Source organism: Scardinius erythrophthalmus (assembly GCF_964197995.2).
Source record: "Scardinius erythrophthalmus genome assembly, chromosome: 5".
Lineage (NCBI taxonomy): Eukaryota > Metazoa > Chordata > Actinopteri > Cypriniformes > Leuciscidae > Scardinius > Scardinius erythrophthalmus.
Window position 1 is genome coordinate 7212308 of NC_138225.1, and position 25537 is coordinate 7237844.

General features: G+C 36.0%; 2 protein-coding genes across 5 annotated transcripts in view; one reads left to right on the forward strand and one right to left on the reverse strand.

Moving 5' to 3' along the window:
- The window catches only part of hscb (HscB mitochondrial iron-sulfur cluster cochaperone), a 29010-nt gene extending 4892 nt beyond the window's left edge, over nucleotides 1-24118 (forward strand). The window contains exons 1-6 of one of the 3 annotated variants that reach the window (XM_081366347.1): nucleotides 17351-17871; nucleotides 18166-18262; nucleotides 21267-21356; nucleotides 23348-23492; nucleotides 23743-23790; nucleotides 23900-24118. In XM_081366347.1, the coding sequence (XP_081222473.1) occupies nucleotides 17495-17871; nucleotides 18166-18262; nucleotides 21267-21356; nucleotides 23348-23492; nucleotides 23743-23790; nucleotides 23900-23994 (852 nt within the window). In that variant the 5' untranslated portion in view covers nucleotides 17351-17494 and the 3' untranslated portion in view covers nucleotides 23995-24118. Of the gene's footprint in view, nucleotides 1-17350; nucleotides 17872-18165; nucleotides 18263-21266; nucleotides 21357-23347; nucleotides 23493-23742; nucleotides 23791-23899 lie in introns of those variants that run through there. The other 2 variants (XM_081366349.1, XM_081366348.1) reach the window with 2 other exon arrangements.
- On the reverse strand, nucleotides 293-17005 carry chek2 (checkpoint kinase 2). 2 transcript variants are annotated; one of them, XM_081366346.1, is made up of 15 exons: nucleotides 16857-17005; nucleotides 15196-15479; nucleotides 13475-13599; nucleotides 12083-12215; nucleotides 11837-11927; nucleotides 11369-11465; nucleotides 11148-11201; nucleotides 11007-11071; nucleotides 10211-10310; nucleotides 9399-9485; nucleotides 9067-9230; nucleotides 4692-4807; nucleotides 4478-4563; nucleotides 4013-4171; nucleotides 293-501 (listed from the first exon to the last, which is right to left on the reverse strand). In XM_081366346.1, exons 2-15 carry the CDS (start codon nucleotides 15464-15466, stop codon nucleotides 442-444), a joined length of 1608 nt encoding a protein of 535 aa, XP_081222472.1. In that variant the 5' UTR covers nucleotides 15467-15479; nucleotides 16857-17005; the 3' UTR covers nucleotides 293-441. The 2 variants fall into 2 exon arrangements, with proteins under 2 accessions (XP_081222472.1, XP_081222471.1); XM_081366345.1 differs by lacking the exons at nucleotides 293-501; nucleotides 16857-17005 and having other exon boundaries at nucleotides 3824-4171; nucleotides 15196-15608.
- Nucleotides 24119-25537: the final 1419 nt, after the last annotated feature.

Below are 25537 nucleotides of genomic sequence, written 5' to 3' on the forward strand. Positions count from 1 at the left end.
AAGGTCAGGAAGACGTGGATGATGGCCAAGGCCCTAGATTTGCCTGCGGTAGTTATACCACAAGGGGCAATTGCAGTAGAGCGTGGAATAGCACACAACAAGCTCATTTCAGACATAAAACATAACACATAGCCAGATTAACACACACATTAAAACAATGTCAGTCATAAAAGGATCTCCAAAGGGTTGTGCACTGACATCGATTCTCTTCATACTTTATACAAATGAATGTCAAAGTTTTCAGGATAACCGTCATGTCATTAAATATGCAGATGAAATCAGAAATCAAAAACAGAAGCAGAAAATGTAAAACATTTTATTGTTGACAGGAAATGGTACAAATACTTATTTACAAGAGCAGAACAGTGTTGGACGATTAGGAATAATTGGTCACAGGAAAAAACTTTTAAAAGGCCACCAGGAAATAAAAGTGTGTGAACGTCAAGGTCCAGGTTTCCTCTTGGAGGACGGTTCACCCTCTCCCTCTTTTGCCTTGCGTTTCTGTGATGAAAATGTCGAATTAAAAATCACATTCAGTTTCTAATAACAAATGTAGCATTACAATATGTTCTGATTTGAAATTCAGCTCCGTAAGAATAAAACAATACAAGTTTCCCTAAAATTTTAACTTGCATCATAAAGTCCCCCTGCAGTCAATCATTCTATCCCTTAAAACTCATCTTTGATAATCACAATAACATTCTGATTATAACAATAACATTAATATGCAAATTAGTCCCCGCCTTCACTCAATCACAGCAGCTTGGATTACCTGATCCACTCTGTCAACTTTCCTGTAGTAAACTCTGCACAATGGCAAGTGGAATATTGGTTTAATTTAGACAAATGTTTGAACAAGAAACTGATTCAGAAGAAGAGGAAGAGTGAATTATACAGGCAGGCTCGTTCTATGGGGGCGCTAGAGGATGCGAAGCACCCTCAAACAAAAGAAAGAGCATCCTGAGTTGATACTGTAATAATATTTCGCAAAACAGATTAGGTAAAAAATCCAGTGTGTATTTGTGTTTGTGCTCTGGAAAATGTCAAATGTTTCTATATACAACGTGTTTTTGCTGTAGTGAGCAATGTAGCAAAAACAGTCGTATTTGTTGACCAATCAGATGTGTTCAACTTAGTCAGAATCCATTCATCAGTCAAAACGTCTTGAGTTTTTGTTCAGCGCTGAGTTCTGTATGCTCGCGAATCATCTCATTAATGAAGTGTAGACACGATGTAAATAAAAGATCCATTGTGCAGTGTAGACAACTTATTGATTAAAACAGAACTTTTTGACATCGCAAACTGAGATAAGTGACAGTTTTCTAGTGATTATAAAAGGGAGCTGTCTTTGCTTTCTAGGCTATATGTAATCCATTTCAGAATCTGAATGAAAGTCGACACAAACCGGTAATTGATATGATTAGCCTTTTGCTTGACTACGTTATCAAAACAACTAATAATGTGTTGCTAATGTTACACAAACCATGTTCCTGTTTGCCATCTCAGAATCAGACTAAAAATTAGCCTCCTTAGAAATAATGATTGGAAAAGCTCCGCCCCACACGGTGACAGGATTGGTTACATGGTGACGGTACTTTATGGTTACATGGTCTTTGGTACCCTGTCGTTTTAAAGAGTAAATACTCAGCAATGGTGTTGACTAAGGGTGCAACGGTACACAGAAGTCACAGTTCGGTACGTACCTCAGTTTTGGGGTCATGGTTCTATGGTTCTTTTCGGTACAACAGGGAAAAGCAACAAATCCCCAATGCTAGGTTTCTTTTCATTTATTTTGAACAGACGGTAGTGCAAATTATAGTTTGTTCCACCCAGTGTATTGTTGTCTCCTTTAGTGTATTAAGCACTAAGCAGTAAACAGAATGCCCTCTTGCACAGGTCATATTTTTTTGTAGGGCTGATAAAAACAAAAAGGTATTTGGTCACAATCAGCTACAAAACTGAAAAGTATCTCATGCAAATGATTTTGTATCATTTTAACAGCGAAAACAACTTAAAATTAAAAGTAATTTATGGTCATACAGATAAGAGTAAGACATTCGAAACTGTAAAGGGTCAAGGGTGAGTACACTCTTGTACTTGTACACAACATTGTGCTTTTGTAAAATAAAGAAAGCAAACAGGATGCCGCTTTCTGCCGTCCCGGTTTCCTTTCTGTGAAGTTAGTGGAGCGCATCACAAAAATGAATCGAAACTCAGCGTATAGGCTACTAGCAAGCTCTTGCGTGCCATCTGAAACTCTGGGTCTTTTTCCTGTTGTGGCGGTTAGCAAACAGCGTTGCATTACCGTGCATGCACCCTTTTGGATTGGAGTGTGGATCACCTGTGACTGACTGTATGCACCGTAAAGTGATGGTTCGGGACGAATAGATACATGTACCGTTACACCCCTAGTGTTGACTGACTTGCGCATGGTTTGTCTTATTAAAGGGCTGGTTGATTATGATTTCACTTTTTTGACTTTAGTTAGTGTGTAATGTTGCTGTTTGAGCATAAACAACATCTGCAAAGTCAAGTCGCACAAAGTTTAAAGCAAAGGGAGATATTTTCTTTATATATTTTATAATATTTTTTATATTTTCATATTTTCTTCTGTAAAATGCCCTTTTCACAAGATGTAAAATAATTCTCTGATGTCCCCAGAGTGTGTATGTGAAGTTTTAGCACAAAATACCCCACATATATTTTTATATAGCATGTTAAAATTGTAAATTTTTGACGGTAAGCAAAAACGCACCGTTTTGTGTCTGTCCCTTTAAATGCAAATGAGCTGCTGCTCCCGGCACAGAGGGCTGAGCTTCAACAGCTTGCACTCACACAAGCCGTGTTTCCATTACCCTTCAAATTGCGCAAATTGAAATTGCGAATTGAAAATACGCCCAATGGAAACACTTCAATTTCGCGAAAACTCCCATTTATCGAAAAAAAGTTTTCCCGCTCGCATGAGGTGGTTTTTCAGGCAATTCAAAAAAGGAATATTTCGCAAAACTGCAATGGAAACAGTTTTTGCGCATTTACAGTCACCTGACTTAGAAGGTGCGGTGTGTTTGGACACAATACGAGATAGAGTTCTTTATTAAATTAATAAAAGACAAAAGAATGATAAATACTGGATTCTAAACCTCAAAGAAATGCCACAATCAAGACCTCGGAGCAGATATGAGTGAGAAAAACCCAGAAACACCTCATATGTGCCGCTCACAGTAGGGTCTTTCTTTGCCATTAATGCTTGGATAACACGCCTACGTTTCCCTCCATTATTAATAATAATGTCTAGTGTGGTACGTGGCTGAGATATATATAAACTTACCAACGTCCGTTGCCATGATTTTTGGAATGACTGATCGCGAGAGGAAAAAATGACGTTTTAGTCACATAACATCGGTCAATGGAAACGGCGTCATTTCGCAATAGTTTTTTATCGATATTAAAAAAAAAATTAAAAACAACATTCGCAAAAGTTTTGCGCAAATCTTTATTGGAAACACGCCTACAGACATGCACTGAAAATTTCAAAAACTTTTAGCCTTGTATGTTCAAACCAGAGTTGACTAGAATATAACTACTACACATAACTACACATAAGCTACATAAATTCATCAACTAACCATTCAGAAATGTTGTCTACATGTTGTCACTTCTTGAGTCTCTCCATCTTTGACTCCGGTTTGAACATAAAAGGCAAAAAGTTTTTCAGGACACAAGCTCTTGAAGCTCGGCCCTCTGTGCTGGGAGCAGCAGCTCATTTGCATTTAAAGGGACAGACACAAAAACGGTGTGTTTTTGCTCACCTTCAAAAAGTGACAATTTTAACATGCTATATACAAATATCTGTGAGGTATTTTGAGCTAAAACTTCACATACACACTCTGGGGACATCAGAGACTTATTTTACATCTTGTGAAAAGGGCATTATACCACCCCTTTAAAAACAACACACAGCCATATAAACATGAAAATGAATGATTTTGAATAAATGATTTTGGCGTTGTACCTTGGATGTTTCACGGCGCGTCTGTCGGTTTTCAGGGTTCCTCGGCTGGTTTTCAGGGTTCACTGGACGGTTTTCAGGGTTCACTGGACGGTTTTCAGGGTTCATCAGTTGGTTTTCAGGGTTCATCAGTTGGTTTGCAGTGTTTCTCATCTCGTCATCCTGTTACACAGACATTAGAATGATCTTTTTTTATTGCGAAACACTTTAGTGTATTTAAATCAACCACATTTTAAATATTTAAAGGTTGACAACTTTCAATACTAGTTAAATAATGATTTTCACTCAGAAATAGCTAGGAAATTTCACAAATAATTACAAAGAAACTGCAAGTAACACATGGAGCTAAACAACATTTTGAAGTAGAGAGGCTGAAATAGTATTTTCTTGTAAAACATAGTTTGTTTTATTTACAACCTCGAAAAATCTTTTTGTTTTACAGTATTTGGTGGGTTTTTCAGTACATACGTTCAACCACGGATGTTGCAGTGCTTCTTCAACACTCAGACGCTTTTGAGGATCCACAACCAGCAGCTTCTTGATCAAATCTTTGGCTGAAAATTTACATTTAACTTATACTGTATGCTGTTAAGTTCAAATATTTCTGACAATATAAACTGATATAATATAGACACTATTTAACTATAACTATCCAGTTATTAGTAGAGAACAAAAACATTACCTTCGTTTGAAACCTTCTTCCACTGAGATGGGATGAAGCGATAAAGGCCGTTAATGATCTGCTCACGCACAGACATGGTGGAGCACTCGGTGTTAAAGGGAGGATAACCACCCAAACTATGACAATAGAGATACGCACAGCTTTAGAAATAAATATCATATTCATACAAGTTTAGATACATATCATCTTTCAGGGTTTCTAAATGCATTGACCAATGAATTGACTTTCCCAATCATATATGAATATTGTAAAAGTTTTTATAGAGAATTCTGTAGATTTCTATTTGCATGCAAGTTACCATCATTTAAATAAAAGGATTTAAAACAATAATTTCATCATTTACTTTCTTCCATATGACAAAATAGGTGAATTCTGAGTATAACAAAAGCGGCTGATTTTAATTATATCAATATCAAAAATAGTCCATACTACTAGTGTAGCATATTACAAGCGATACAAGTTTTGTTGAGCCATTTTACTCACTGGAAAATATTTACACATTCAAGAAAGAATCACTATTTTTTCAATTAATAATTTGATTCCATTACAACAGCTGGTCTGAATGATTTGTCCACAAATCAGACTGATCTGGTTCTCTAAATCGATCTACTGACTCATTGATCCAGTTACAGGAATTATTATTTCACTGGAGATTAGGGCTGATAGATATGGCCAAAAATATTAATCAAAATATTTTTTTCCATATCATACGATATTGATATTCATCACGATATTCATTTACCATTAATGGAGAAGGAAATTCTTTCCACATATTTTTTAGACCTTGAATGAATGTAAATATGTAAATTTGTTAGTTCAAAATTAAACTCCACAGAGTAGCTACCTTTAAATTTAGGACCCAATGAAATCCATTTTATTTTCCCCCAAATTCTGTTTTCTCCATTTTATTTTTTTGGGATTCTGCATTTTATGATTTAATACAAATTTATATAAACACTAACAATTTAATTAAGCTTTTAAAATTTAATCAAATGAAAATATAGCAATTAATAAACAATAAAACTTTGCATTTTTATTCATTTTTTGTCAAATAAGATGCAGAACGGAACTGTATAAATTTAAAACATGGATAAAAAAAAATCTTGGTTGTACGATATTCCTTGCAAATAATAATATTATTAATACTTTGAGAAGTACATTTTAGTATATACATAACTTAGACCGTTACCTCTGATAACAGATCACTCTAAATTATAATGTGGACTCATGCATTTTCTGTAAAGCTGCTTTGAAACGATGTGTATTGTGAAAAGCGCCGCTATACAAATAAATGTGAATTGAATTGAATATACAGTAGTATTGATATATTTCTCTCATCATTTCTCGAAGTAAAACCGAACTTTTATTTTGACGGTTTGTGGTAAAGATCTTTCAGTTTTAGTTTCAGTGTGTATTTGATGGTAGTTTTTCTCAAATGAAATGTTGAAAAGCTTGTGAAGTGACTCTCAAAGCAGCTGTGGAGATGAAGTTCATGTGTTCATATGTTGAGACAGCAGACGCTGAAAACACAGTGAGCATCACATGTGTGAGTTTGTGTTTCAAACGAAACCGTGACGTTCCTTCACACAGAAATCACTTATTAGTGTCATGCACTGACTGGCTGTTTATATCTAGCGCGTGATAGGCTGTTAGATTGATCCATATAGAGTAAAAATGTCCGGAGCTTATCAATGTTATCAACGTCAATTTTATTGCGAGTCGGTTCCTCATACACAAGTCTTAGAATACCAGTCATATTGGCTATATTTATGATACTTTAACTTTTTCAACTTTTTTGAAACTTGACAGCCCCAGTCCTCATTCACTTTCATTATTTTTATCTCAAAAGAATGGACAGTATATCATCCACATATTTATATTTAACGTTTTTAGTCAAGTCAAACCGTTTTAAAAAGACAAGTAAATGACAATTTTATTTCATTTTTAGGTGAACTACTATGGAAGGCATTTTCTGCCAAATTTAAATAAATAAATTAAATGATTAAAATGAAAATTAAAACCAGATTAACAATTTCATTACAGAAAACAGTACGCAAAAAATGTGACAAAATTGAGAATGAAATTAAATGATTTCATTTTCACAACATTATCCCTGTCAAATTGAAAAATAAAATGCAATTGGTGATTCCACATTTCATTTCCACTACAGTCTCGCGGCAAGACTGCCAATATTAAAATGAAAAGCCAAACGTGAAAAAGAAACTACAAATACAGTTTTTACAATGCTCTTTGGTAACGCTCACGCAATAATAGTGACACAATTCAAATACAAATGTAAATTTTCGTTTTCATTTTAATTCCTCTTTTATTTCAGTTTTGATTTTCATTTTCAAAGACAACCTGCATGCAAATTATATGTTAATGAGTGGGTGTGGCTTATTCGAGTAACGGCGCTGAGACAGGCCTTCTGTAAAGCTAAGTCATCGTCCTGTGTGCATGAGTTGAATGTGTGAAACAAAATTATTTAAATGTGATTATATTGTAATCGAGACGACGAGATATGGCGAAATCTGTTAGTGAGCTTTTGCGGGAAGCTGCCGCAGCATTAGAACATGGAAACAACCAGCCTGACCATGTTAGTTATGATGTTAGACTCAGACTAGACCATAATCGACGATGAGGTTCATTCATGTATTAGGCTGTTTTAGAAATTCAACTATTTGGGTGTACAGAAGTCTTAGTAACACAATTTCTACAACAATTATAGCCAGACATTAATACCCAATGGCTTTAACCGAGAACCTCGGCCAATGTTTCATACGCGTCGCGCCTAACAACGCCCTTCAGCCGTGACTTATTCAGATGATACAGCACTAGCCTAGAGTACCTTATTGTTTTTATAAAACGGTTACCACGCAATACAAATATTAATCCAGAAACATATGCATCTATGCAACTTTCATGAAGTAAAATGAATCACTAAAAGCCAATTCCATCCGCTGGAGAAAAAAAAATAGTCCCTGACCATAAAGCAACAGAAGAAGTTACATTAGTTCTCCATTAGATGGAGACAAAGACTGTCTTAATGAGTGAGTCAGTCAGAGAAGACTTTTGAAATGACTCAAACTTGTGATCACGGAGAAGAAAGACGCACACAACTGACATGACTACAGGCACGGACAACCCCTATTAACTGTTAAAAGTACAAGATATCACACAGGACATTCAAACAAATTTTTTATTATGAATACAGGACTGACCTGAAGGAAAATGCTATATCTAGCCTACTGTACACTCGCTTTCTCGATCTCATCCAGAAGTTGTTACTGGAAATGAAAACCAGCATTGTGATTCTTTTTGTACACAAACTTAAAATAACCAAAAGACACGTAACAGTTAAACAGCGGACAGATACAGGCTGTCCTGATACTGTATCTGAATAAGTTACGGCTGAAGGGCGTTGTTAGGCGCGACGCGAATATGAAACATTGGCCGAGGTTCTCGGTTAAAGCCATTGGGTATTAATGTCTGGCTATAATTGTTGTAGAAATTGTGTTACTAAGACTTCTGTACACCCAAATAGTTGAATTTCTAAAACAGCCTAATACATGAAGGAACCTCATCGTCGATTATGGTCTAGTCTGAGTCTAACATCATAACTAACATGGTCAGGCTGGTTGTTTCCATGTTCTAATGCTGCGGCAGCTTCCCGCAAAAGCTCACTAACAGATTTCGCCATATCTCGTCGTCTCGATTACAATATAATCACATTTAAATAATTTCGTTTCACACATTCAACTCATGCACACGGGACGATGACTTGTTTCATACTTCTGCGTCGGACCTACACCGAAGCCTCTATGCTGTAGAAGGGTGTCTCAGCGCCGTTACTAGAATAAGCCACACCCACTCATTAACATATTATTTGCATGCAGGTTGTCTTTGAAAATGAAAACGAAAATGAAAACTGTGAAATAAAAGGGGAATTAAAATGAAAACGAAAATTTACATTTGTATTTGAATTGTGTCACTATTATTGCGTGAGCGTTACCAAAGAGCATTGTAAAAACTGTATTTGTAGTTTCTTTTTCACGTTTGGCTTTTCATTTTAATATTGGCAGTCTTGCCGCGAGACTGTAGTGGAAATGAAATGTGAAATCACCAATTGCATTTTATTTTTCAATTTGACAGGGATAATGCTGTGAAAATGAAATCATTTAATTTCATTCTCAATTTTGTCACATTTTTTGCGTACTGTTTTCTGTAATGAAATTGTTAATCTGGTTTTAATTTTCATTTTAATCATTTAATTTATTTATTTAAATTTGGCAGAAAATGCTTTCCATAAACTACTCCTTTAAGAACTTTTAAACTAATACTGGATCCAACTGATTCATATTTAATCTCCACTAACCAGATGAACAGTAGGACACCCAGGCTCCAATAATCTACAGCTTTTGTATATCCTACAGTCGCAGCATGTGTGAACACCTCCGGGGCGAGATATGTGGGCGTCCCACAGAGCGTCTTCATCAGGGAGGATTCCTCCAAAATCTTGGACTGATTAAAATCCGTAATCTGCAAAGCATTGAGAATTTGCATGTGTTGAGAAAGCTGGTTATCTCTGGTTCAGGAGTATTTCTGGGCATCTTGTTTTAACTAGAAAGACAAAGGCTTGGCTGGATCTCTAACCATTGGGAGTGCCACAGTTAAAGGAGAAGCCATGTCAGGAACTGGTAAACACACCTTAATCAAACAGATGTCGTCATGTGAGGCCAGCAGCACATTTTCAGGTTTGAGATCTCGATGAATGATCCCGTTATTGTGGAGATACTGGGAGAATGAAATGGAACATTTGTTATTTTTTATAAATTCTTCTTTCCATTTCACCTCTGCTCCAGCTTGTTTACTAGTGTAGCTTTCTAATAAACCTGGCATTGTACACTATGAATATTGTTGGCTCTGTGACTAATTGCTTGTGTTTTTCTACTGTAAGTTGGTTTGGATAAAAGTGTCTGCTAAACGCATACATTTTACGTAATGAGATGGAAAACATTTTTAAAAGCCACATAGCCTTTTAAACAATAATGATTTTTGAGATAAAAAAACTAAACTGAATCCACAGTGAAATAATGCTCTACTGAGACATAGCATTCGGATCCTTTGGAAGGTAATGTTATTTTTAGTCCAGTGATCCTGTATCTATAGTCATAATGTGAAAAAAAAAAAAATCCCTTTTGAGTTCTGAAACTTACAGGATGTTTTTATAGTACAATGATCGCTTACATGTGTCAAAGATCAAGGAAAATTTTATTTCTCAATTCATTAATTTTCCTTAAAAAAAAAATTTACAGACCCAAAACCTTTGAACGGTAGTGTAGTTACCATTTAAACATTTGATACTACAAAGTTATCTTTATACGTTGGACATGTGTCAGTTGACTGATTTTAATCATTCAACCATCTATGGATATGTAGTGCAGGTTCATGCTTTGTTCATTTAAAAAAAACACTTTTAGAGATTGATGCTGTTTGAAGCATCTCCCATAAAGACGTACCTCCACAGCCCTGAGCATCTGATAAAAATAGAGTTTGGCGATATCTTCCTCCAGTTGTTTCTTGGCCTTGATCCTGCCAAACAACTCTCCTCCTTCAATACTATACACAGCACAGAGATAATGAAATTATTCATCAAAAAGAAGTGATTTTTTTTGCTGTCATGCTTGATTACAAATTGTGATGAATTTATATAGGGTTATACTGCAACTATAAAAAGTACAGAGATATGTGATGTTTAGGAATAGACCATCTCTTAATAAATCATGTACTCATGTAAAGAGAAAACAAATAACGATTATTGAGCAAAATGATTAGCCTTAAGGTTTTTCTAAATAAAAAAATAAAAAAGGTAAAAAGAATTGCAAGTTTATGTTTCGCAATTCAGATTTTTCGAGAAAACGTCATAATTTTGAGATAGAAACTCACAATTACAAGAAAAAAGTCTGAATTGTGAGATATAAACTTGGAATTGCAAGAGAAAGTGTCAAAATTGTGAGATACAAACTCCATATTGCAAAAAAAAAAAAAAAAAAAAAAAGGAAAATGAGAGATGTGAGAGAAAAAGTCACAATTACTTTTTATCATTTTTTCTTCTGTGGCGGAAACAAGCTTCCATAAACGGGTAATAATATGCAGTACTTTGAAAAAGTATTACCCTCTCTAGTAATTCACGTCAAACTACTTTTAAAAGTATCTATGAATAAAATACAAGTAGAAATTCTTTGACCTCAAGTAAATTCTACCAGCGAGTTCATGTTCCCAATTCTTCCATAATAAAACACAACAAGGACTTACTACTCCAGAACAATGTAGTAGGAATCTTCTGTCTGATAGAAATCTTCAGTCTTGATCAGGCACGGCTGCAGGGGGCAGAAGAATAATGAGATATGTACAATAGCTCTGGAACATTTAAAAGACTCATTCATCATGACTTACATGATCAATTTTCTTTAAAATTTCAATTTCCCGTTCGGCATTCCGTGTGGCTGTCTGTGAAATAAAAACAGAACATTTTATCACTCAGGTATGGGCAAACTGAAACATGTGTACGACCAAAATATTAAACCATCTTTTTAATCATGGATACACATCACCAAAGTGCTGTACAAATAACGTTCATATGCCAACACAGTTGAGTGAATACAGCCGTTTCTTACCCCTATTGATGGAAAGTCATTTTTGTTTATAGTTTTCAGCGCAACTTTTTTACAGGTTTCCTTCTCAATGGCGAGCTTCACTTCACCACAGACGCCTCTGTCAGAAAACACAAATCGACCACGTTAAGACTGATATTCTAAACCTGGTATTGGCCACATTAAAAAAAATTATGTGAACAGCAAAACAAAACAAATCAGATCTGAGCAATAAATCAGAACTGCACTCTAAGGCTTGCAGAGGTACAACAAACTGCACAAAAACAGAACAAATGTATGCAATAATCGAATAAAACAGTATCATGCTGCTGCTGTTTATTCCTATCCTGGTATTAATCACAATGTCTGCTAAGAACCTAAATGCAATATAATGAAGCTATGATATATAACTGTACAGCAATAAAACTTCATTTTCATCAGAAAAATCAGTATATGATATTTCAAAGGTTTCTGAAAATCAAGTTCACTTACGTTCCAATCTTTCGTGCAATATGGTATTTTCTGCTGAACTCTAAAGGAAGGTTTGGCTGATCGCCCCCCATCTTATCTATGAACATAAAAACTGTGGAAAGAAAAAAAAACAATCAATCAGAGTTCAGAGTCATATCTATAATTTGTTTTAGACCTTGAAAGTCACTATATGCTTTCATTTTGTACAAAAAAATATCAGAATTATCTCATAGAGATATCTCAAAAAATGTCACCAAAATGACGAACCTTGATGTTTTTGTTCTGCAAGGGCAATAACTGAGTTATTGATAAGAATTCGTTGCTTCCCTTGTCCTATTTTCTCATCGTCCACCCACGTGCCGTTACCGCTGAGGTCCTCGAGGTACACCAGATCCTCATCCTGAAACAGCAGAAAAGTGCACTGTTCACAGTCAGCCATGATTCATTTGTTCAGCAAGTGAAATTGTCCCATAACAGGGAGTTTACAGAGATAAAGTAAGTAATATTTGGCTCAGTTGGTTGGCAGTGCTGGGTAGATTACTTACAAATTATAGTCCATTACCGAATACAATTTACATAATAAAACCTGTAGTTAATAAGATAATCTATTGCATTAATTTGTTTTTTATCTCTTATATTTGATTTGATGCATATGTTTTTATTGAATGTGATGTCACTGTTTATATTTGACTATACAATTTTTATGTAAAGCACTTTGAAAAGTGCTATATAAATAGAGTTTATTATTATTACACATTTTAGGTAATATAATTGGACTACTTTTAGATTACTTTAGACCTAGCTTGTTCATTACATTTGAATGGGATAATCTTGGGTTACATTTTATTTTAAGGTGTCATTGTTACAGTGTAATTATATATGCAAGTACTGGGTAATATTAAGCAACTACATGTACTTACTATAGGGTTAAGGTAGGATTAGGGTTTGGTTGAGGGTTAGTTGCATGTAATTATGCATCATTTACTGTTATTACTATGGTAAGTACATGTAACATATGTAACAAGGACATTGTACAATAAAGTGTTACCTAATCTTGTACCATACTGATATAAAAATACAAAAAATCACGTTGAAAATTTGTTAACTCCATGAAGTGCATTAAATATGACATTATATCAGGGTTTTGGTGAAACGATTTAGTAAGTTTATGAAAAGGTAATATAAGTAATCATTATTTATTATTAATAATTAAAACACTAATGTAAAATTAAAAATAAATCAAAATAAAACAAAAAGTGCCCTCAGTTTTCTGTGTAATTATACCCTTTACGAACATACACAAGCAATAGCCTATACTGTTTTAGAAAGGAACATTTAAAAGATAAAAACGTGTTTTAGGGAGAATCAATGAATCATGAATAATTTACTGCCATTTTGTGAATATTAAGTAATCATGTTATCAATAAAAATGTTACTTGTCTGATTATGAGCATATTAAAACATAATATAATCCAATTACAAGTGTATAATCTTTGGAATCTGATTATGTAATCCAGATTACATGTAATCAGTTACAACCCAGCACTGTTGTCTTCTGTTTTTTTAAACACTAATTATAAAAAAAAAAAAAAACTGGAAACATTTAAGAATATTGGATAAAAACAAGTTTAATGAATAGCTTTTCAATGTTGGTCTTACCTTAAAAATCTTAAAGTGTTTCTTGCTGTATGTGTTGTAATGTGTTGATTTTCTTAAAATGGAGTTGACGAAAGTATAATCACATATTTTATCCCTTCCAAAGATATACTGGTTTTCTGTGCAATCTGGAAAATATCAAAAAGAAGCCATATTCAGTATTGTTATTTTTAACTAAAATGGTTAAAACCCCTTTTTGTTAAAGGAGAACTCGGCAACTCTAGCGAACTCTAGTCACTTCTTCGCTGATTTTCCCTTTTGTTGTCGCATGTTTTCTCCACAAGCTCCCCCTACAGCTGTGGGGGGGCGTATATGTCACAACACGGTCGTAAAAAACTCACTTGCGGCAGCCTCCTCCCCCTCTCTACCGCTGCTCATGTGCGTTTGTTTTGATCGGAGCAGGCCAACTGTATCGTGTGGAGCTTTGTCTACCGAGGTGGGTAATCTGGTAATACATCATACATGCGTGTGTGTTTATGTCGAATTGCCGTAAAGCAATTCGTGTTTCGCGCTCGTTCTCGCTTCTCACGAGACTTCCAATTTCTATTTTGCCGGGACGCTAGTCCCCAAGTTGGGGGAACGCTGGGGGGAGCGGGGAAAGTCACCAATATCACCAGAACAGGTTGTTTAACCATCCAAATGATTTCTAGACAGTTTTATTAAGTTAAAAAAGTTACCAAGTTCTCCTTTAAAGCTGCACAGACTATGGCTTTAATTGAAATAAAGCTGAAATAAAATCTAAATAACTGATGAAAAACCTAAATGAAAATTAGTAATGTCGCCGTGGCAACTAACTGATACAAGTTAGTAAATAAACAGTTTAAGTTGAAGTACTTCGAGGGATGTTACTGGGATGCCACAGGCCTTCAGTATAAATTTCAGATGATCTACATAATGTTTTTTAGGGCGGTCACAGTACGCTGTCCCTGCAGGAGCTCACCATACAGCAGCTGCAGTGGCATTGGGTCAGAGGACAACCTGATAACATGACCGACCCAGCGCAGTTGTCACTGATGTAATCCAAAGAGGTGATGTTGGCTTTGCGCCAAGTTCGTTAAGGGTGACATGATGCCACCAGTGAATGCCAAGCAGGTTTTGAAGGCAATGGGTATGGAAGCCTTCTGGTGCTTTGATATGGTGGCTATAGGGGGGCCAGGTTTCGCAGCCGGATAGGCAAATTGCTTTGTACACTATACGATCTCGGTTGACAAGGCCAAAAGCACATAAAACAATACTAAATGTTTTAAAGCTGCAATCCGTAACTTGTATTAGTTAAAAAATGATCCAAAATCAATTACTGAGCAGGTACATCACCAATCAGTGTTTAAAACGTTCCCCTTACCTTAGCCCGAATCACAACGGTTAGCTTGTATGTTTTCTAATTTGATTGGTCGGGTCAGTTTTCGTGGGAAATACAAGTTTGCATTAATTTGAATGAATGATAGCGTAATCATATAACTGTAGCGCAGCTAAACGGATGCTACGTTGATTGCATTAAATATTTTTAAATAATATGTCATATTTAAAATATTTATGTGAGAAAAAAAGGTCAGAATTGCGAGATAAAAAGTCGCAATTACCTTTTTTAGTGTTTGGGGCGGAAACAAGCTTCCATAGTTATTAATACCACTCCTGTTCTTCTCAAAAACACTTGTGACACTAAATAAAATACTACTCGCTCACATTATTCAGTTTCTTCAAGCGAGGAAGACAATACACTTAACTGAGCACATTGAATCCATGCACCAGGGGAATGATCCGGCCCCACACCTGAGGCTGGGCTTCTTCCTGGTCTTCAGGGATAGATTGGAGTTCTTGAACAGGTAATGTATCCACAGAACTTAGAGTTCCTGATCCTGAGGAAGAGCCCTGGCTTGACGACGTTGGGCCAGATGAGGAGCTGGATCCAGGTTGGGATTGTGTTTGGGACTGGGACTGGGACTGGGACTGACTCTGGGATTGTGATTGACCACTGGGTCCAGGTTCGTCAGACATTATGTTTTTAACTCTGGAAGAACAGACAGCAAAATGAACAAAATTTCAACAAGTCTAAAACTTGAGTATGATTAAAGCCAAAAACTTGTTTGGCTTTAAAATTCACGTAAGTCTGTACAATAATCATTGTACATGATAAGCGTTTCAAACTGTATATGCATGTTACATTTTTGTCATCAACATGTTGCATGTGATTTCTAGTTGTTTGTGAATTGAAATGTATGTTCAATAGAATGACATGAGCACAAACAATTTCTGACAATTTTAATATTTTTAAGACATTGACATGATTTTTTCAGGCCTAGAATTGTTTCTTAAACGTCCTGATATTTCCAGGTTTCTCACACAGATATGTGAACTGTATACAGTAAATAAATAAAAAACGACTACTATACTAGTTTGCGATTTTGAACATATCCAAATCATTTTGCAGTGCTTCAATGCTTGAGAAGTTTGTTGTAGCATATTTTGTTTAAAGGTATAGCGGAGGATTTTTTTACTTCCGGGTGGATAGTGTATACTATTGGTCCTCCTAAGTGTCAATCATTCTGGTGAATCAATCAAACTTATTCAAAAAGTGGAGAGGGTGGGTCTTATCTAAAATCCGAAAGATCCTCCGCTATACCTTTAATATTCTAGCTGTAACAGATCATACAAAGAATATCAAACAAACACTTTTTACTTACACTAATCCCATTTACTAGTGTAATTTTAAGGTGTTCAATGCATCATACCACACTTTTCAATTTCACATGTATGCAACTAATGACCCTTCCACAAAACCCAAATGTGAAAGTGCATACATTTCACAAGCAACAATTTCACCGATAACTTAGAAACTGGCTCCAAATTAAATTCCAATTAATTTCTCTGCAAATAAACTCTCTAATACATTGCCTTTAAAGTATAACAATCATTTCTCCTTTAATGCAGGAGAGTACCTGGGATTTTATCAAGGTGAAATTATTGACACATTATTGAAAGATGTGCATTAATAATGTACTGTAAAGGAAATTAACAGCTTTAACATCATGTGACCTTTAAGAGTTCAATTTCTGAAAGACTTTAGGTCGAACTAATTTCATGCACCACCGACTCTAATGCAATCAAATTAAACTTGGTAAGGAAACAGATTGATGAGCCAAGGAAAATAAACAATACTTATGCATTTACTGCGGATAAAGCCACTTTGGTTATTTTTGCTGGTTCAAATGCATTACTTTATGACAGCACGCGGATACAGTGCAAATAATAAGAGCTGCACTGTAAAGCACGGAGGCACGAGGGATAGAGGAAATAGATTTTCATAAGAAATATTAATTAATCGAGCATCCACGTGTCCGTCAGATCATCTAATTTTGTTTTTTTAATCTCTAATCGTAATGCATACCTTAATCAAGTCCTCTTTTTAAAAGGATCAAAGTTGCAGAAGTGGGTTATCTAGGCCTCGTGAGCTGCTCATCAAATCTGCCGGGAAAAGCCGCTCACTTCCATCCATGAACTTCCCATAACATCATTCAGCCAATCAGAAACGAGAGTAAAGGCTCATGGGAAATGCGGTTTATAAAACATTCCAGCATTCGATTAAAATAAAGTACACAACACATACAAGGGTAGTAGATTACATTTATTACAGAATAGATAACATTTAGAAATATAGATGAAAATATAACAAGAAAATAAACGCAATAGCGTCATCGTAAAACAAATAAGTTTGGGTTAACAAAGGGTTTTCCACACCTTCTCAAAAAAATTGTCAGTGCAAGTTATATATATTTAATTTTTACTTACTATATTTTAATGTTAATTAATATTTGAGTTAACGCAGAGTTAATACTGAGTTTTATTTTAAAGCTTTTTTTTATCTTGTCATAAAATGACTCATCTCAGATCCTGCCTCATCCTAGCAATTACAGTCATCTCTCACAGATAACTACAAAAAAAATTAATATAATACAACAAAGTCACATAAATTCGACGAAGCGTTTTAAAAATACAAACTTTTATTTTGACAAATTATTGCTGTTCATGACAGGAAGTAGCGCAATCTTATGTATTCGCCCGTTTACTCTCTGTGGTTTAACCATGATAACTCTATACAGGCTCCGATTTCTGTCAACATCTTTCGGATTTAATCACGCACACAAATGTATATCAGACGCACAACGTCTTAACACTGTCGTACAGTCGTGTTTTGCTCCAGAAAGAGCGACCAGCTCTTACAGTAAAGACGTTAAACACTGGAATGCAGTTAAAGGACACTTGAATCTGAAATCATTCAGCACTGTTACACTCAACAGACTCTGTTGGAACTGCGGATCTTCAGCTGCATTATTTTTCTGTTCCTCCTGTAATGCGATCCAACCTGCTGATGACAAGACTAATTATTTTGACATTTTGAATATGTGAGTTAACTTAGTAATGAATGCATCACTTATGGAGTCATTGTTGCTTATTCTCTGTCTTGGTTCTGAACTTCAAAAAAGTTGCTTCCTTTCTTTATTTTCATTCCTCAAAATCCATAACATATGTATATGATGTAGTAGTTGATAACTAATTACACTCATTCAGAACTGTACAGATACAGATTTTGGTTTCAGAGCTTTAGACTAGATTTCAAATGTCATTGTATTTCAACTTCATTATAGTTCACATCCTGACATAGATGTCTTTCATTTATCATATTTGTCTTTTCTCAGTGAACAAACATTTTCTTTGGACACCCACAAACTTCAGAAAAGATACTTGGAGCTGCAAAGATCTCTCCATCCTGACAACTTCGGCCAGAAATCATTGGTAATGGACTATATTCAGGGCTTGACACTGACATGGCGTGTAACACAGTCACTCCTACTAGACACTTTGGCAGGTTGAATATATATAAATAATATATACAATTTTCAATTGTAGTCTTTTATAAAGGTATCTGAAATAATAAACTAAGTGCAATAGTGTTGTCAAAAATACAGATTTTTCGATATCAATACTGAAATATCTGAAACGCTTCCAATACTCATTTTCCGCAGAACAGATACATGATACTGGTCTCTCTCTCTCTCTCTCTCTCTCTCTCTCTCTCTCTCTCTCTCTCTCTCTCTCTCTCTCTCTCTCTCTCTCTCTCTCTCTCTCCCTCCCTCTCTCTCTCTCTCTCTCTCTCTCTCTCTCTCTCTCTCTCTCTCTCTCTCTCTCTCTCTCTCTCTCTCATCTCTCCGAGAGCAAGTTACACACAAACCTGCCTCCCCTCACTCATTTGTTTCATTTGCTCCGGATAATTATTGTTGGTGTTACAGGCTCACTCCCAAAGTGCAGCACATAAAGCCGTCTCAGTACTAAAAGTTCTTTTTCGTCAAATGTCAAAATGCGGGTCTTGGCAAGTATACCAAGTAAACACAGTCCGTTATGTTTTAAGTGAATGTAAACAGTTGAAAAATAAAACGCATGTGTAACAATATAATAGATCTGTGTGTCAGGTCTTAAAGTGACAGCAGCCCAATAAACCTGCTGCCAAATTATGAGATAATATCTATATGTCAGTTTTTTCCCATTTTATCAATGCCAGTGAAAATGCTGAGTGGCTGAGTAACTTTGGAAAACCACCTATAGAAAAGATTTAACCTTTTAAGAGCAGTATTTATTTTTTGTACTTTTTTCCTATTGAATTTTTCAAACAAAAAAATATTTATTCATACTATTCATTTATACTAATTTATGCTATGTATTTATACACTGATGAGCCAAAACATTATGATCTCCTGCCTAATATGCTGTTCCTCTGGACTCTACAAGACCTCTGAAGGTGTCCTGTGGACTGTGGTGTCTGGCACCAAGATGTTAGCAGCAGATCCTTCAAGTCCTGTAGGTTTTAAAGTGAAGCAGTCGTGGATCGAGCTTGTTGGTCCAGCACACCCCACAGATGCTCAATTGGACTGAGATCTGGGGAAATTAGGGCAACACCTTGAACTCTTCCTCAAACCATTCCTGAACAATGTGTGCAGTTTGGCAGAGTGCATTATCCTGCTGAAAGAGCCCACTTCCATCAGGGAACACCATTGTCATGAAGGGTGTACCTGGTCTGCAACAATGTTTAGGTTGGTGGCCTGTGTCAAATTTCTATATGCATTGATGTTGTGATGCATCTTCCCGTTAAAATGATGTGACTTCTGCCACATTAAACCTTCTGTTGGCTCAGACCAAACGGGCTAGTCTTCGTTGCACTTGTGCATCGATGACCCCTGGCCACCCAGCACCCTGTCACCGGTTTGTGGTTTGTCCCTCTTCGACCACTGTTGATAAATTCTCACCACTGCGGACCAGGAGCAACACACAAGCCTTGCTGTTTCAGAGATACTCTGACCCAGTCGCCTTCACATAACAATTTGGCCCGTCAAAGTCGCTCAGATCTTTATTCCTGCATCTAACACGTTGTTTAAGAGAACGGATTGTTTTCTTAAATGAAAACATAATGTTTTGGCTCATCTATATGTGTGCATATGTATATGTGTGTGTATATGTATGTATGTATGTATATATATATATATATATATATATATATATATATATATATATATATATATATATATATATATATATATATATATATATATATATATATATATAAATATATATACACACACAAACACACACACACACACACACACACACACACTCGTTCAAGTTTTTTCTTTCTTTCTTTCTTGAAAGAAATTAATACTTTTATTTAGGAAGACAAAAATTAAATTGATCAAAAATGACAGTAAAAATGTATGAAATGTTACAAAAGATTTCCATTTCAACTAGAAAAAAACTTTCTTATGAACCCTGAAAAAGCATATCAGTTTCCACAAAAATATTAAGCAGCAACTGTTTTCAACATTGATAATAATAAGAAATGTTTCTTGAGCATCAAATCAGCATATTAGGATAAACACACACACACACACACATACATATTTACATATATCAGATATATATAAATGAGTTGTTGTTAATGGTGATTCTCAATTATTTTTTATTTAAATTAGCAGAAATTAATGATAACCACAATGATGAACATGTGAGATTCACCCTCTAACCCTTTTCTTTAGAAACTTAACTATCACACTCTGTAACCAATGTCCAGGTCTATTTTGCTCAGATATAAGGTATTGTTCATATAAGGCAGCAGACAGTTTTTTAGTGATTGGTTCATGCTTTGCGTGTCCAGCTGGGTCTCCTGACAGCAACAGCAAGCCGGATGTGGATTCTCCAGGCTTTGGCAACTCTTGACAGCTGAAAATGTTTCTCATCTGCAAGTCATTTCGTTTCTCACCTCGTGTTTCACCTGACGAATCCCATCACAGCTCAGACCCTCAGCATCTGCCCACACAGCGAGATCCTTCAGGGAAAAAAACCCACACAATTATCAGCATTGCTGGGGTTTCGCTTTTTGACAATTCTCCTCATTCCCAAGAGGAAATCCTTACCACAAACAAAAGAACATGTCATGATATCTTAAAATGAATGTGACGACAGCACATAATTATATAACGCTTGGAAAAGTTAGAAAACTTGGGCTGAGTATGACTATATGAGTATAAGTATTTTTTTATTGTACCACACTTCCTTTGTTACTCCATAAATCACTATATTCTTGATCACAAGAGTCGCTTATTACTTTGGAGCTTTGTGCGATTTGTGCCTTTAGGGGCTGTTGAAATTGTTTTTGTAGCTCGTAAGAAGAATGGAATACGTCAATTTTCGACAAATACGACATTTCCAACATTTAATTTGGAATGACTTTGTGGTCTGATCCTATTTACAGAAAGAGCAGGAATATTCAGAAGAACAATCAGCACTGGTGAACAAAGCCTACAGAACGCTGCAGAAACCTCTGAGTCGGGCCGTCTACATGGTAATTATTTGTTTAGTAAATATTCTTTGTGTTTATGGCATCCGTAGGTCGTATACACTGGCGCAAAAAATATTTGGACACATAAGCTACACTTAAATTGAATCTAGTATGCACATTTTATAAGAAATACCCAAGCATACTTTTCAAATAAAGTATTTCACATAAAGATTTTTTTTTTTTAATTGATCAAACAATGGATATACTGTTCAATATGAATATATTGTGACACTTAAATATTTGTGAATCATTTATATATATAATATATTATCTATATAATTTATGTATAATCTATATCATTTTTTTGCACAAAATTATAAGGAAAAGTGTGGTAGAGAGAAAAGCTCCTGCAGAGCAAATTACATTTCCTACTTGTATTTGATATATTAGAATCAAATACAATAACATTCAAAAAAAATTGGAATAGTTCACCCATAAGACTTTTATTCATCTTCGGAACACAAATGAATATATTTTTAAAGAAATCTGAGAGATTTCTGCCCCTCCATCGAGAGTCGATTCACCCAAAACTCTGACGGTTCAAAAGTTCATAAAGAGATCACAAAAGAAATCCATTTGAATCAAACCATTTAATCCAAGTCTTCTGAAAAGATATGATCACTTTAAATGATGAACAGCACTCAAATATGGTAAACAGAAGCTCAAGCATGCTTGCTTGATGTGTGAGAACCAATGAGGTTCATTCTCACGTGTCACTCAGTAGGGCTGTGAAATCAATTAATCGCATCTAACATAAAAGTCTGTGTTTACATAAAATGTGTGTGTATATATTTCTGTGTGTGTGTCTGTGTATATATACATACACACACACACACACACACACACATATATACATTATATATTTATAAATATGTGTGTGTGTGTATACAGTATACACACACAAATATATAATATATATAAATATAATAATATATATACACACACATATATTATGTAAACCAGACTTTTTTGTTAGATGCGATTAATCGCGATTAATCGATTTTACAGTCCTATCACGCAGCACGTTTCAAAGTTTTGTTCTCATGTGTCAAGCAAGTACGGTTGAGCTTCTGTTTACCATATTTGTTTGCTTTATAGCTGTATCCGAAATCACACACTTCCCTACCATATAGTAGGTGACAAAAGTATTATGTTCGAATTCACTGTACTCATAAAACAGCAGGCAAAAAGTACCCAGATGACCTACTTCTTCCATTGAGATTCTGAAGTAAACGATACGTAAAGTGCATATGATGGACACTTTATTATCCCATGAGGCCACGGGAGAGGATATGTGAATGTACGGTGAATCACAGTAAAGTGACGTAACTGATGCTGGTAGGTCACATGATAATGACAGCATGACGGATGTAGTACATCCAGATTATATTCATTCTACGCACATTTTAGCGGTCGTGAAGTCATTACTTATTCAGAATAAGCACCTACTCAAGAGAGTATGCTATTTTAGATGCAGCCTATGTATGATGGCTAATCAATGTTTAAATGTGTATCAAAGCCTAAATTAAATCTGTTCATTACATAAAGCAATCATGTCTCTTCAGAAGACTTGGATTAAACCGCAATATGGATTCAATTTTATGAATGCCATTAGAATTTTGGGTGAATAGAGTTTCATTGGAGGGATAGAAATCTCTCAGATTTCATTAAAAATACATTAATTTGTGTTTTGAGGTAAATGAAAGTCTCACGGGGTTCGGAACGACACGAGGGTGAGTGTCCCAACTAACCCAAATACATTTTGTGAGCACTTCATATATAAACAGTTGCCATTTTCTACATTTTTACACTTTGCCATGCACAGAAAAGTGAATTCAGTTTATCATGCTATCTGGAAAAACATGCGACCTATGTATCTGGCAGTTTCTATGACTATTGAATCATATATTGTGGTCTGTTATGACTGCTGCCAAGAGGCCGTAGTGCTGTTTGAGTAGCGCTCTACCCTCTGTAACCTGCATGTTCTGCTCCAGCTGGAGCTGCGAGGGGTTTTGCTGGAGGAGGGTACGGACGCCACCGCGGACCCCCAGTTTCTCCTGGAGGTCATGGAGATTAACGAGAGCCTCGCAGAGACGCGGAGCCAAGACGAGGTCCATGCTATCGGGCAGTCGGTGCGAGGTGAGTAGGCCAGAAAGAAAAGCTCCAACCGGAAATGACTGTTGAAATGTTGCTCTGCGCCCACTCGTGTCACTCGCAGCTTGTTTATGTGACCGTTTGCTGCCCTAGATTCATTCCATCAGGAAGTTCAAGGCTCTGTGGTTTTATGTTTGTGATTTCACTGCTTAAACATTGCGGTTGTCTGACTTATTTGTGAAAGGATGGGAGCACTTCTGCTGTTTTTATACTGTGTTTTACTTCTTTTCACCAGAGAAACTGAAAGGCTTGATTGAACAGATGAATTCATCCCTAAACAAAGGTATTTTTCACTCTTTCTCTTCATGACCTCCCAAATTTGACAGAAATGCACTGCATGCGAGTGGAAAATAGCTGTTTTTGTGTTTGCCTCACAAGCCTCTTTTTCTCAGGGGATCTGCTGACCGCCAAAGGGCTTTTAGCCCAAATGAAGTACTTCACAAATATTGAGGAAAAGGTAAAAGACAGAATTACTGAGGTTTGCTGAGGGACACATCACATCTCAGTGAGAGATTTCACGCTTGTACTCTGAAGTTTTTATAGTAATATTTATTGTTATTAGTACAAATTGTTGGATTATTGTTGGTTACTGAATAAAGTACATTTATTTTAATCTTCTGTCAAAAGCTTTTTTGTGTTAGCAACAATAATAACCCTGGTCCTTAGCACATATTTTAGTAGCCTACTTTGGGTAATCCCAACCCTATGGCCCTGTTTACACCTGGTATTAAGATTCATTTTGGTTGATCGGATCACAAGTGGTCGACGCTAAATACCGGTGTAAACCGGGTCTAAAACGTTTTGAGCTTGTCCACTTTCAACCAATACCAGAGGTAGTCGAAAATGCATTCGTCCGGATTGCTTTCGTAGTGTAAATGCTCACGTGGTCGAATGTGTTCGAACAGCCACAAAAGACCGCCTACTCTCCGCCTACTGACCTAATGCGTAAACATTACAGGAAGAGCGCTAGCCAGACGGGATTTAAACTTTGTCAGCTGGAGACCCAAGTCTTTTTTTGAAGACGAAAAACATACCCAGCACAATGTTCTCTCACCATTCCTGATTTCTAACACGCACTCACAGCGTTTGGCATGATCTTGCAGCCATCAGAGCAGAAGTGAAAGCGGATGCTCTCGTATGTTTTTCCGTCATCTCCTGGCATGTTCATATGTAAATTGCGCAAGCTTATTTTCCATTACATCTAAAGATCTGAAAAAACCCATACATTTCCCCGCCCATAGCCCCTCCCCTCGAAGAAATCAGGACAAAGTGGACAAAAGAGACGGATTAAAACACCAGGTGTAAACGGGAATATGTCTCCCTCGTCTACTTGTGATCCTATCAACCAAAATGCACCTCAATACCAGGTGTAAACAGGGCCTAAGTGTGTGTAATAGTAATGGCGATGCTTGCATTACTTGCAAACATTCTCTTAGATGGCGTTCCATAAAGAAAGTGTAACTTTCCCCAGATAATACTTCTGTTTTCAGCGTCAAACTGCAATTGGCTGATGCCCTCTTATTTGGATCTGGTCTTTTGGGAGAAGCGAGGAAACAGGAAACCCACAAAATGATGAAACCACTACAGTTATAAAACAAAACTGTGCAAGACAACAAGATTAATTAAGCTCAATCCCTGTTTGAATCTTTAATGCTACTTTCTAGACTTGCAATCTCTGCGGTGCGCTTTATGATAAATGCGTCTTATTTCTCTGTAATGTGGGCTGATTCATTAAATTGTAATTGGAGCTGGATTTGTGCTAGATGATGACATTACTCTGGACACAGTCTGACATCAGTCTCTTATTAGATAGCGCTTCGACAGAATTTCTTTATTGCGCCAGTTTGTACAGTCGCTTATGATGTGGAATGAATTAAATTACATCCTAACACACTTATCGATCCAGGATTTATGAATGTGTGTCTTTATGTGAAAGGCAGCATCAGGGAGGGAGAATCAAGGTGTGATTTCTAGAACTGAAGATGCCTCTTTTGAGCTGCAGGGGGAAGCATGTCACCTCACTATGGAGA

Coding starts and splice junctions, on each gene's coding strand:
- chek2 (XM_081366345.1), bottom strand. CDS start 15,466: ATGTCTGACGAACCTGGACCCAGTGGTCAATCACAATCCCAGAGTCAG. Junction 13,600..15,195: donor GCATGGATTCAATGTGCTCA/GTTAAGTGTATT, acceptor GATATTTTCCAG/ATTGCACAGAAAACCAGTAT. Junction 9,231..9,398: donor ACGACATCTGTTTGATTAAG/GTGTGTTTACCA, acceptor AATGCTTTGCAG/ATTACGGATTTTAATCAGTC.